Source organism: Ranitomeya variabilis, chromosome 6 (assembly GCF_051348905.1).
Source record: "Ranitomeya variabilis isolate aRanVar5 chromosome 6, aRanVar5.hap1, whole genome shotgun sequence".
Taxonomy (NCBI): Eukaryota; Metazoa; Chordata; class Amphibia; order Anura; family Dendrobatidae; genus Ranitomeya; species Ranitomeya variabilis.
In genome coordinates this window covers 548,758,315-548,772,079 of record NC_135237.1, presented here as the reverse complement: position 1 = coordinate 548,772,079, position 13,765 = coordinate 548,758,315, and the positions used below count along the sequence as shown (strand labels likewise).

General features: G+C 43.2%; 1 protein-coding gene across 2 annotated transcripts in view; it reads left to right on the top strand.

Moving 5' to 3' along the window:
- Nucleotides 1-9,346, top strand: part of OC90 (otoconin 90) — a 123,265-nt gene extending 113,919 nt beyond the window's left edge. For both annotated transcript variants that reach the window (XM_077271249.1, XM_077271250.1), the window contains 3 exons: nt 2,568-2,742; nt 5,844-5,950; nt 8,287-9,346. In XM_077271249.1, coding sequence (XP_077127364.1) covers nt 2,568-2,742; nt 5,844-5,950; nt 8,287-8,594 — 590 coding nt within the window. In that variant the 3' untranslated portion in view covers nt 8,595-9,346. The remainder of the gene's footprint in view (nt 1-2,567; nt 2,743-5,843; nt 5,951-8,286) is intronic.
- Nucleotides 9,347-13,765: the final 4,419 nt, after the last annotated feature.

Sequence of the window (13,765 nt, the reverse complement as noted above, 5' to 3'; positions counted from 1 at the left end):
CTCTGCAGTTCATCCAGAGTGATCATGGGCCTCTTGGCTGCATCTCTGATCAGTCTTCTCCTTGTTTGGAGACCACTCTCTGCTCATTCTCCTCGATCTTTCTGCAGCTTTCGACACTGTTGACCACCCTCTCCTACTCTCTAGGCTCCAGTCACTAGGCATTAAGGACACTGCTCTCTCCTGGTTCTCTTCCTATCTTTCTGAACGCTCCTTCAGTGTTCTGTTCTCCGGCTCCACTTCATCTCCTCTTCCTCTCACTGTTGGGGTACCTCAGGGCTCAGTCCTTGGCCCCCTTCTCTTCTCCCTCTACACGGCCCCAATTGGACAGACCATCAGCAGATTTGGCTTTCAGTACCATCTTTACGCTGATGACACACAACTATACACGTCAGCCCCTGACCTTACCCCCGCTGTACTACAGAACGCCACTGACTGTCTGTCTGCAGTCTCTAACATCATGTCCGCTCTCTATCTGAAGCTCAACCTCTCCAAAACTGAACTTCTTCTGCTCCCGCCTTCTACTAACCTCCCTAAATCTGACATTTCCCTCTCCGTGGGTGGCACCATAATAACACCTAGGCAGCAGGCACGCTGTCTGGGTGTCATGTTTGACTCCGATCTCTCCTTCACCTCCCACATACAATCTCTTGCCCGCTCGTGCCGCTTACACCTAAAGAACATCTCTAGAATCCGCCCTTTTCTCACCATGGAGACAACAAAAACTCTCACTGTCGCCCTAATCCACTCCCGCCTGGACTACTGCAACTCTCTTTTAATTGGCCTCCCCCTCACGCGACTTTCCCCTCTCCAGTCTATCCTTAATGCAGCAGCCAGGGTCGTCCATCTGGCTAATCGTTACTCGGACGTGTCCGCTCTTCGCCAGTCATTACACTGGCTGCCCATTCATTACAGGATACAATTCAAAGTACTTGTTCTCACCCACAAAGCTCTCCACAGTGCGGCACCCCCTTACATCTCCTCCCTCATTTCTGTCTATCGGCCTAACCGACCGCTGCGCTCTGCAAACGACTTTCGACTAACCTCTGCACTAATCCGTACCTCCCACTCCCGACTCCAAGACTTCTCCCGTGCTGCGCCCATCCTCTGGAATGCTCTACCCCAAGATATTAGGACCATCCACAACTTGCATAGCTTTAGGCGCTCGCTCAAAACTCATTTGTTCAGAGCGGCCTATCACGTTCCCTAATCAGTCATTTTATGTTTGTGTGTGTGTGTAGCCCGTTCACTATCTCATCTACCCCCCACCCCCTGAAGATGGATGGACCATCATTGTAAATACACACCTGTACTTTGTATCTCCCCACCTCATTGTAGATTGTAAGCTCTCACGAGCAGGGTCGTCTTATTTTGCTTTATTGCTGTATTGTTAACATTGTTACCTATGACTGTTGTTTGAAACTGTTAAACTGTAAAGCGCTGCGGAATATGTTGGCTCTATATAAATAAAGATTATTATTATTATTATTATTATTGTTTGAGATGAAAGTTTAGAGGGACGGCCGGGTCTTGGTAGATTTGCAGTGGTATGATACTCCTTCCATTTCAATATGATCGCTTGTACAGTGTTCCTTGGGATGTTTTGGAAATCATTTTGTATCCAAATCCGGCTTTAAACGTCTCCACAACAGTATCACGGACCTGCCTGTTGTGTTCCTTGGTCTTCATGATGCTGTCTGTGCTTTATACAGAACCCTGAGACTATCACAGAGCAGGTGCATTTATACGGAGACTTGATTACACACAGGTGGATTATATTTATCATCATTAGGCATTTAGGACAACATTGGATCATTCAGAGATCCACAATGAACTTCTGCACTGAAAGTAAAAGGGCCGAATAATATTGCACGCCCCACTTTTCAGTTTTTGAATATCCCCAAAAATTTAAAATAACCAATACATTTCGTTCAACTTCACAATTGTGTTCCACTTGTCGTTGATTCACCAAAAATTTACATTTGGTATCTTTATGTTTGAAGCATGATATGTGGGAAAAGGTTGAAAAGTTCCAGGGGGCCGAATACTTTCGCAAGGCACTGTATATTACACAGTTTCTTAAATTCACTCGTACTATTAATTAAATAAAAGTTATAATGATGGATACACTTTAATTGGGGTTTTCTAGGGGTCAGAAAAGATCACGAAAACAAACCTTAAGATATGTGTTTTGAAACGTCATATCCTTACCTCCCCCCAAAAAGGCGACCTTCTCTGACTGCAGTCGGGCGCTTTCCCTTTTGCTTTCTATCCATCCCAGACCACTACACACCTTCTCTTCCTGCTGCTGTCCCTCCAGGACCCTCAGTGTCTTCCACACTCTAATATTGCCCCATTGTGCCCCACAACAGCACTAATACCCAACACACAATTCTGTAGCGCTTTCCATGGGTCAGACGGCCATTGTTAAAATCCGGACAGTCATGCCCGCATTGTGACCAGGTGCAGAAGCCTCCTGCTGTTACATCCACTCGAGGCTCCATATAACCAGTGTGGGTTTGATATTCCTTTAAGACAGTAAACAATTAAAGTTTTTTCTTTTCTCGAAGTCTGTGATCGATTTCACTTTCAAAGAGTAAAGGAAGATGGAAACATCAAGAGTGACTTACCGCTGCTCGGAGAGATGCTGTACTGCCTGACCGGCCGCTGCCCGGAGGAGTTCGAGTCATACGGCTGCTACTGTGGACGAGAGGGGACTGGGAACCCCAAAGATGTCTTGGACAGGTATGACTTGTAGGCAGACACAGAAGTGCTTTCCATTCCATGGCAGCTTATATCCATGCTCTCTAGTGGGGAAAATAAGTATTTGATACCCTGTCAATTTTGCAGATTTTCCCACCTACAAAGAATAGAGAGATATGCAAATTTTTATTGTAGGTACACTTCACCTGTGAGAGACAGAATCTAAAAATAAAATCCATAAAATCACATTGTATGATTTTTACATAATTAATTAGCATTTTATTGCATGAAATAAGTATTTGATACAAAAGAAAAAAACAAGTTAATATTTGGTACAGAAACCTTTGTTTGCAGTTACAGAGGTCAGACGTTTCCTGTAGTTCTTGACCAGGTTTGCACACACTGCAGCAGGGATTTTGTCCCCCTCCTCCATACAGATCTTCTCCAGATCTTTCAGGTTTGGAGGCTGTCACTGGGCAACATTGAGTGTCATCTCCCTCCAAAGATTTTCTATTGGGCTCAGATCTGGAGACTGGCTAGGACACTCCAGGACCTCAAAATGCTTCTTACGGAGCCACTCCTTAGTTGCCCTGGCTGTTTCAGGTCATTGCCATGGTGGAAGACCCGACCATGACCCACCTTCAATGCTCTTACTGACGGAAGGAGGTTGTTGGCCAATATTTTGCGATACATGACCCCATCCATCCTCCCTTCAATAAAGTACAGAGCAGTCATCCTGTCTCCTTTGCAGAAAAGCACCCCCAAATTATGATGTTTCCCCCACCATGCTTCACGGATGGGATGGTGTTCTTGGGGTTGTACTCATCCTTCTTCTTCCTCCAAACATGGCAAGTGGGGTCAATACCAAAAAGTTCTATTTTGGTCTCATCTGACTACATGACCTTCTCCCATACCTCGTCTGGACCATCCAGATGTTTATTGGTGAACTTCAAACAGGCCTGGACATGTGCCAGTGTTAGCAGGGGGACCTTGTGTGCTCTGCAGGATTTTAATCTATGACGGTGTAGTGTGTTACCAACTATAATGTTTGAGATTGTGGTCCCAGCTCTCTTCAGCTCAATGACCAGGTCCTTCCGTGTAGATGTTTCCTGACCTTTATCAGATTCATCCTTACTCCACAAGTTGAGATCATGCATGGAGCCTCAAATTGAGGAAGATTGACAGTCATCTTGTGTTTCTTCCATATTCTAATAACCGTTGCCTTCTCACCAAGCTTCTTGCCTATATTCCTGTAGCTCATCCCAGGCTTGTGCAGTTCTACAATTTTGTCCCGATGTCCTTAGACAGCTCTTTGGTCTTGGCCATGGTGGAGAGGTTGAAGCGTGATGGAGTGTGTGAAAAGGTGTCTTTTATACAGGTAACAAGGTCAAACAGGTGCAGTTAATAGAGCTAATGAGTGCAGAGTAGGAGGCTTCTTAAGGAAAACCTAATAGGTCTGTGAGAACCAGAATTATTCCTGATTGGCAGGTGATCAAATATTTATTTCCTGCAATAAAATACAAATTAATTAAGTACAAATCATACAATGTGATTTTCTGGATTTTATTCTTAGATTCTGTCTCTCACCTACGATAAAAATTACAGACCTCTCCATTCTTTGTAGGTGGGAAAACTTATAAAATCGGCAGAGTATCAAATACTTATTTTCCCCACTGTTTGTGAGGTCATTGTACAAGAAAAGGAAGATGTGAGCTGTGATATTACCTATTGTGAATGGTGTAGCCTTTATTATCTACTGTATATAGAGGTGTTATCAGTTATTGTACAGGAGGAGGAGGTGGGCTGTGACATCACCTATTGTGAATGGTGGATCCTGTGTTATCTACTGTATACAGAGGTGTTATCAGTGATTGTACAGGAGGAGGAGGTGAGCTGTGACATCACCTATTGTGAATCCTGTGATATCTACTGTATATAGAGGTGTTATCAGTCATTGTACAGGAGGAGGTGAGCTGTGACATCACCTATTGTGAATGGTGGATCCTGTGTTATCTAATGTATATAGAGGTGTTATCAGTCATTGTACAGGAGGAGGAGGTGGGCTGTGACATCACCTATTGTGAATGGTGGATCCTGTTATCTACTGTAGTTAGGTGTTATCAGTGATTGTACAGGAGGAGGAGGTGAGCTGTGACATCACCTATTGTGAATGGTGGATCCTGTTATCTACTGTAGTTAGGTGTTATCAGTGATTGTACAGGAGGAGGAGGAGGTGAGCTGTGACATCACCTATTGTGGATGGTGGATCCTGTGATATCTACTGTATATAGAGGTGTTATCAGTCATTGTACAGGAGGAGGAGGTGAGCTGTGACATCATCTATTGTGAATGGTGGATCCTGTGTTATCTACTGTATAAAGAGGTGTTATCAGTCATTGTACAGGAGGAGGAGGTGAGCTGTGACATCACCTATTGTGAATGGTGGATCCTGTGTTATCTACTGTATATAGAGGTGTTATCAGTCATTGTACAGGAGGAGGAGGTGAGCTGTGACATCATCTATTGTGAATGGTGGATCCTGTGTTATCTACTGTATATAGAGGTGTTATCAGTCATTGTACAGGAGGAGGAGGTGAGCTGTGACATCACCTATTGTGAATGGTGGATCCTGTGCTATCTACTGTATATAGAGGTATCAGTCATTGTACAGGAGGAGGAGGTGAGCTGTGACATCACCTATTGTGAATGGTGGATCCTGTGCTATCTACTGTATATAGAGGTGTACAGGAGGAGGTGGGCAATAGATAAAGGTGTTATTAGAATCCTGTCTGTGATGATAATGATTGCCGGAAAGTCTTCTGTAAAGAACACTAAGGGCCCCTTTCCACTTGCGAGAAACACGTCCGTGTCTCGCATGTGGAAACCAAGCTGTGGTGCCGGCACTTTGGAGCGGAGCTGTGCAGCTCCATGTGTTCATATGCGGCCGCACGCTCCACTCTGGAGTGCCGGCGCCACAGCTTGGTTTCCACATGCGAGACACGGACGTATTTCTCGCATGTGTGATCCCGCCCTAAGTCTGAGTCTGAAATAGCCCCGTCAGTGTGAAAATACATGCCTCTTAATAAAGTATTGGTTGTGGTTTTTGTAGCAAGTAACCAGTGCTGTCTTGTTCCTGCCTTCAGCTGCTGTTTCTCCCACCAATGCTGTATAGAGCATCTGAAGAAATTAGGCTGCGCACCAGACAGAAACGTCCGGTCAGAGGTCGTGTGCGTGGACCACAAACCTACATGTAAGAACGACTTCTCTCAATAGTCACTACTTGCTCTTTTATTAAAGTGACACCGCGTAACTGATGCACTGTATTGTGTAGTGCATCAGTGACATGACGCAGGAATCTGCTTCCTCCGGCCACATGTCAGAAATAACGGTGTATTGAGAGTATAGTGAGAAACTCTATAATAGAACTTGTTAATGCTTTTCCCCGTATGAAAGATGGACTTTAGCCCCCAAAACATTACAGGTAGCAAATCCAATTGTTCTTTTAGGAAGCCGAGGTGGAGAGTAGACCCCCTGATATGCAGGACAAAAAAGCTGCACAAACAATAGACCGGGTCTCCTATAGGCAGAATATGTGACCACTAGACCGGGTCTCCTATAGGCAGAATGTGACTACTAGACCGGGTCTCCTATAGGCAGAATGTGACTACTAGACCGGGTCTCCTATAGGCAGAATGTGACCACTAGACCAGGTCTCCTATAGGCAGAATGTGACCACTAGACCGGGTCTCCTATAGGCAGAATCTGTGACCACTAGACCGGGTCTCCTATAGGCAGAATGTGACTACTAGACCGGGTCTCCTATAGGCAGAATGTGACTACTAGACCGGGTCTCCTATAGGCAGAATGTGACCACTAGACCAGGTCTCCTATAGGCAGAATGTGACCACTAGACCGGGTCTCCTATAGGCAGAATGTGACCACTAGACCAGGTCTCCTATAGGCAGAATGTGACTACTAGACCGGGTCTCCTATAGGCAGAATCTGTGACCACTAGACCGGGTCTCCTATAGGCAGAATGTCACTACTAGACCAGGTCTTCTATAGGCAGAATGTGACCACTAGACCAGGTCTCCTATAGGCAGAATGTGACCACTAGACCGGGTCTCCTATAGGCAGAATGTGACCACTAGACCGGGTCTCCTATAGGCAGAATGTGACCACTAGACCAGGTCTCCTATAGGCAGAATGTGACTACTAGGCCGGGTCTCCTATAGGCAGAATGTGACCACTAGACCGGGTCTCCTATAGGCAGAATGTAATAATTACAGGGGATAACTCAAGAGACTCTTTGTGTGGAACAAGACAACTACAGGACACAGTTTTATAAGTGGTAAAGTCTATATTATCACACGGTGATTCAAACAGGTGCAGAGAGAAACTCAAGTCTACAACACTTGGTGTAAATATTAAACGCAGCTTAGCAGTCTATAGGGAACTTCAGGGAAAATGCAATCAAGCAGAAAGTCTATGAAGCACAATTATTCTTGAGGATACTTGACACGAATAAGTCCTTGTTTTTGTCCAAACACAGATAGCTATGCTTATAAGGCAGTTCAAATAATATCTTAGCACAACCAGGGAGGCCTGGGTAATAGTCTCAGGTTATTGCAGAGCAGCAACAGCTTACATGTCCAGCAAATGCAGATGGAAGTAAACACGAGCAGCAGATGAAGGAGGATTACTGGATCTGGTGTATGCAGCAGGAACTCAGAGCAGAGTAGCAGGATAACCACACAGGTTCACAGGAGCAGGTGTATAGCCAGGGAGTAATCAGAGGTCAGGAGCTGGATGCAAGGCAGAATACTCTAGCACAGACTGAAGGCTGGGTGGAGTTTTATAGCAGAAAGACAGTGCACGAGACCAAAGACGCCATCTTGGAAAAGGGCAGTAATGCACAAAAGGTAATAAAAATGTTCAGAGTCCTGACACAGAATTTGTGACCAATAGACCGGGTCTCCTATAGGCAGAATATGTGACCACTAGACCGGGTCTCCTATAGGCAGAATGTGACCACTAGACCGGGTTTCCTATAGGCAGAATATGTGACCACTAGACCGGGTCTCCTATAGGCAGAATGTGACCACTAGACCGGGTCTCCTATAGGCAGAATTTGTGACCAATAGACCGGGTATAGGCAGAATTTTTTTTTGCTGCTGGAAAGATAAAGATTCTGTTCCAAATGGTCCTTTTTCCAAGAGCGTCATAATGTTAATACTTAGATTTTTCTGCTTTCACATTGGAAATCTTGGAAGAAGCATTTGAGAACCACCCTCTCGATCTTCTAGGCATGAGCACAAAGCCATGGGTAGATGATGGCACCCTGCTGTATTTTTTTGACTACCCCATTGTTCTGCACCTTTGGGATATGGATGATTAATTCTGTCCTCCCGGTTGTGTGCCACAAAAAAAGGGCAGATGCCATGGCCTGGGCATCTATAAATTTGCAAGGGAGGAATCAGATCCTTCTCACTTTCATATCGGAGGTAGATAGGGCCTGGTTCCAGCCAGGTGAAGCAGGAGAACTGACTTATTTCCACTGATGTATATGTGTTCCCTTCCATATAGGTGTGGGATGGAGCATTTGTGACAAATTGGTGTGCGCCTGTGACAAAGCGGCTGCTGAATGCATGGCGGCAGCACCATTCAATGACACCATGAGGTCGCTGAACAGGAGGCAGTGCCAGGGGGCTTCGATGCTGTGTAGGAACGTAGCAAGTCAGGACACACCAGAACGGGCAATGGGACAACAATCGGACAGCTCGGACTCAGAAGACAGCAGCGAGGAGCAGAGTCCGATGAGGGACATAGTGTCTGGGTCACTGGTGCCGAGAGGAGGAGGAAGGCGGACACGCTCTATACTTGTGGGGAATTGAAAGTTCACGCTTGTGATATTAATGTTATAGGGGATTTCCACCATCACGTGTCATCTGAGACCAGAAAGAAGATGGCATTGGTTGGGTTCAAGCTCTTCCTATGGCAGTCAGACATTTCCTACATGATGTTGACCACTCGTTGGCGCTCGGTCAGACTATGCCAGTGATCCCAAGAGCCAAAGTAAATCCATCATCTCTTAGTGGCCCCAGGTTACATATGACTAATTGTTTCATCTTCTGAGGCTGCCGTCACACTAGCAGTATTTGGTCAGTATTTGTAAGCCAAAACCAGGAGTGGAACAAATAGAGGAAAAGTTTAACAGAAACATAGGCACCACTTCTGCATTTATCACCCACTCCTGGTTTTGGCTTACAAATACTGATGTAAAATACTGACCAAATACTGATAGTGTGAAGGCAGCCTGAAAGGTCACTGACGAAGAATTCCCCTTAACACTTTTACATGTGTTACAAGACAGAATATGTCCAATGTCTGTTAGGGTATATGCAAAAAGGCCTTCGCTCCTACGGCCTAATGTCATCACTTCGGGCTCCGAACTTATCGAACCACCTTCTAGGCAAATGTGCAAATCCAGATCACCATCCACATATATCTACTACTATTCAAGCATGGATGTGAATATTGATGAGGATGGCCAATTGGATGGACACAAGTCATAGGGAATTTTATATTGATCCAATTCACCATCTGCATCGATAGTACCTTCCTTCCCGGGAAGGGAAAGACCAAAACAAAGAATGGTGTGCACACCTGATACAATACAAAAATGCAACTTTATTGGGTACCAAGGGACACAATATAGCAAAAAATTAAACCATCTACAAACATAGAAGTAGAATAGTAACCATCCAACACCCCTGAATCATGTAGGCATGAGGCAAAAAATAACGTGTGGGGTCATGAAGCTGTAGACCTAGGAGAGAGTAGCCAAAACACCAGTAACAAATAATACCCCTTAACCAGTAATAGACCAATAAATACAGACCCCGCTGAAGAGGTAATGAGGGATAGGCGCAGAGCCCCAGGGATCAAGGGTGTATGCTTCGTCAGGAAAAGTATACACTCCTGACGAAGCGGTTTCAAACAGAGAAACGCGTGGTCTTTCCTACACAGGGGTGTTGGATGATTACTATTCTATTTATGTTTTTAGATGGTTTTAATTTTTTGCTTTTGTGTGTCCTTGGTAGCCAATAAAGTTATACTTTTGTTTTGCATCAGATGTGCACACGATTCTTTGTTTTGGTCTTCCCCTTGACAGTATATACCTTATTTCGATACAAGGTGCAGCACCCTGACACTTATATGTTCTCTCATTACCTGAATTATTGGAGGGGCACCCTATTAGTTTGAGTACCCTTCCTTGTTTGCCTGAGCAGGAGATATACGTGTGACACTGATGTGGATGGTGAATTAGATCTATAGAAGTAATATGGAGGGTAACATCTAGTTACATCCCGACTTCATTGAATAGTGGTAGTTGTACAGTGTGGCTTGAAGATTTGTGAACCGTTTTCCTTATTTCTGAGTAAAATGGACCTAAACTACATCAGATTGTGACGCAAGTTTTAAGGTAGATAAAGAACCAAACAAATGTGTAAAACATATCTGACTCATCTTTAAGGAGGAAAATGATCCAATATTGTATGTCTGTGAATGGCAAGGCAAGTGAAGCTTTCGGATTAGCAGATTATTTGAAGGTGAAGTCAAAGTATGGTGTTATCAATCCGTAGGACAGTCAGGTGTGAGTGGGCGAGCTTTTTTATTTTTTATTTTAAAGAACATTGATCCATCAAAGTCTGATGCTTACGACACATGTTTGTGGTAGTCTATCACATCCCGAGCATAGGAGATTTCAGACAACCTTAGAAGAGTTGTTGATGCTCAGATTGGAAAAGGTTACAAAGTCATCTTTATAAAGTTTGGACTGCAACAAATCCACACTCACACATCGTGAACAAATGGAGAAACCATTTTTAGTCTGTGTGCGCACGTTGCCGATTTTTCGCGTTTTTTCACTATAAAAATGCATAAAAAAACAACATACATTATGCATCCCATCATTTAGAATGCATTCCGCAATTTTTGTGCACATGATGCGTGTTTTTTTCCGCGAAAAAAACGCAGCATGTTCATTAATTTTGCAGATTTTTCGCGTTTTTCCCGCTATTTAATGCATTGGGAACGCGTCAAAAATGCATGCGTATTTCTTGCAGAAAGTGTCCAGTTTTGCTCAGGACATTTCTGCAAGAAATCCTGAACGCGTGGTAAACCAATAAAGATCAGGTCAGGAGTGAGGTGTAAGTATAATGGTCCGCAAGGTCACAAAGGAACCCAAGGTAAAATCTAAGCAACTAAAGGCACCAACATTAGTGTTCTTATGCTGCTAAACAACAAGGAGAAAGATACTGATGTCCAATAAAAAAATTGCATCCCGTATGCAGTTTGAAAAAGTCAGAAGGCTATTGAAGCAATGTTTTCTGGATGGATGAGACCGAAAAAGAGCTTTTGGTTTACATGAGAAGCGCTATGTTTGGAGACAGATGGTATGAGCCTTTCTGTGAAATGCACTGGTGTTATCATGGTTTGAGCCTTTTTTTCTGCATCTGGGCCAGGACGGCTGTAATCACTGATGGAATAATGAAGTCTGAATTTTATCAGCAAATTCAAAAAAGTCAAGACATCTGTCCAGGAGCTGAATCTCAATAGAACATGGGTCATGCAGCAAGACAACGACCCAAAATGCACAAGTCGTTCCATAAAAGAACAGTGATGAGCGAATGTGCTCCAATAAGGTGTTATCCAAGCATTCTTGGGTGCTAACCGAGTGTCTCCCGTGTGCTCGAATAATATGATCGAGTCCTCGCGGCTGTTCAACAGGCGCAACACATGTAGGGATTACCTGTTTGTTAGGCAATCCATGCATGTGTTGCAGCATGCCCGGATAACACCTTATCCGAGCACGTTCGCTCATCACTAAAAAAGAAGTAAAAAAGTTTTGGAAATCAGAGTCCTGACTTTAGTCCTACAAAAAAAGTTGTGGAATGGCCTGAAGTGACCAATTCATGGAAGAAATCCCTCAACATAACGGAGGTGAAGCTGTTTTGTAGGGAGGAATAGGCTAAAATTCTTCCAAGCCGATATAGAGAAGTGATCAATAATTACCGGAAACGTTTAGATGCAGTTATTGCAGCACAAGACGTTGTATTAGATCATTTTCAACATTTAAAAAATTACAAATTGATAAATAATACAAAAGATTTTTTTACTTTGTTTCTCTTTATCTACTTTTAGGACTTGTGTGAAAATCTGATGCAGTTTTAGGTCAAATTTACGCAAAAAGAAAATAAATGGAATTTTTTTTTGTTTTTTAAGAGTTCACAAACTTTCAAACACTACTGTCAATGTAAAAACATTGACGTTGCCGACATCGGACATGTAAAATTAAAGCAAAAGTATCTAAAAAGGAATATTCTATGATGGATGTTAAATTGCTTTCTATATCTTATTCTTGGAATTTAATTTTTTAGAGCATAGTAAACCAATCGCAGTAAAAGGCAAATCTACGCTAAAGACAAAAATGGTAGACTCTTAGGTCCTCCTACGATTTGGGTGGAGTCAGTTTCTCATTCATCACTACTTCCAAGTAACCTAATTGCTTTTAGTGAAAGTGGTTGTCACCCTTGTGTCTTTAGGGTATTTAGATGATTATGGTGTATTTTTTTTAAATCGATTTCTAACAAAACAGTGGTGAAAATACGAGGGATACAGTGAGCTAAACATGGGCTAAATACCTTAAGGGCTCGTAGCCCTTACCAGAGGGCAGTGATTTTTTTTGACTACGGTACTTATGGTCATTGAGCAATGATGCTACTACATTACTGTAATAATATTGTGTGTTACACCATCTGGAGAACGAGGACTCATTACACAACAGGTGATAATATGAAGGGGCCAGTATTAGTCCAGAAATGTTGATACTTCTGGTCAAGTTTCAAGGCTCTTTAGAGGGTTGGACACTGAAAACTCAAGTCTCGGTGCCCTCTTCACTAGCGATAAGAGCAAGTTTGATGGGGTATATAGAGTATCGCGGGTGCTCAAGTGACATGTTCGAGTCCCCGCGGCCGCATGTGTCGCGGCTGTTAGACAGCCACATAACATGAGCGGATTGCCTGACATACACGGGTAATCCCTGCATGCTTTGTGGCTATATAACAGCAGCAAAACATGCGGCCGGGGGAACTCGAACATGTCACTTGAGCACCCACGATATTCAGTGCATCCCCGAGAACCCTAGCAAACTCGAGTAACGATCACTTGCGCTCATCACTACTCTTCACTTATTTGATATGGCATATGAGTGGGTGTTAGACCTTCTGACGGCACACCATCTCTGCCGGGTCCTGGAGAACCAAGGGATTTTTGTTAGAAGTTTGAATATTAATACATGTGACTACTACCAAGTGTCAGTGGGCACAATTTTGTATAACTGATGCAATTTAGGTGTTGTATCGACTACTTATCGTGTGACTAATTTTGCTATGTAAATTGCTAGTCCTGTATCCGGCCCAATGGTCGTGTGATAACATTTATAAAGGTGGATTTTATGAATAAAGAAGTCAAATTACAGATCGGCTTTGGTGCATTCTTTTCTCGAAGCCTTAAAATACAAACAGCGTCAGGAACGGAGGCCAAAGTGACTCATTCTGCCCCATTATTATGAATGTCTTCTTGGGATTTTCATAGAAAAAACACAACTCAATATTATCTCAATTCTGCATCTTTTTTTTCTTAAATAGGTCTTGAAGTAACAAAATCTAGAAAAAAAACCCACGTAAAAAACATCACATTTCCTAAGAATTCATCCAGGGGTGTAGATAGTATTTTGACCCCATACGTGTTTAAAAATTTTTTTTTAGAATTGGTGCACGGAAAATTAATTTTTTGCATGTTTGTGAAAATTATGATTTTTTTTTGCTAAAAAGAATAAAGAATTTAGGAGTAAATTGCAGTAGACAATTTATTTGAAAGTTTCCCAAGAGGACGGCAATACTCCATACGCGGTTGTTCGAGAGAACTCAAAAGAGAAGGTGGGTGCTGACTACTTTATTATATTCCCATCTTCAGATCGTTAGATTTGGTTTGTAAATAC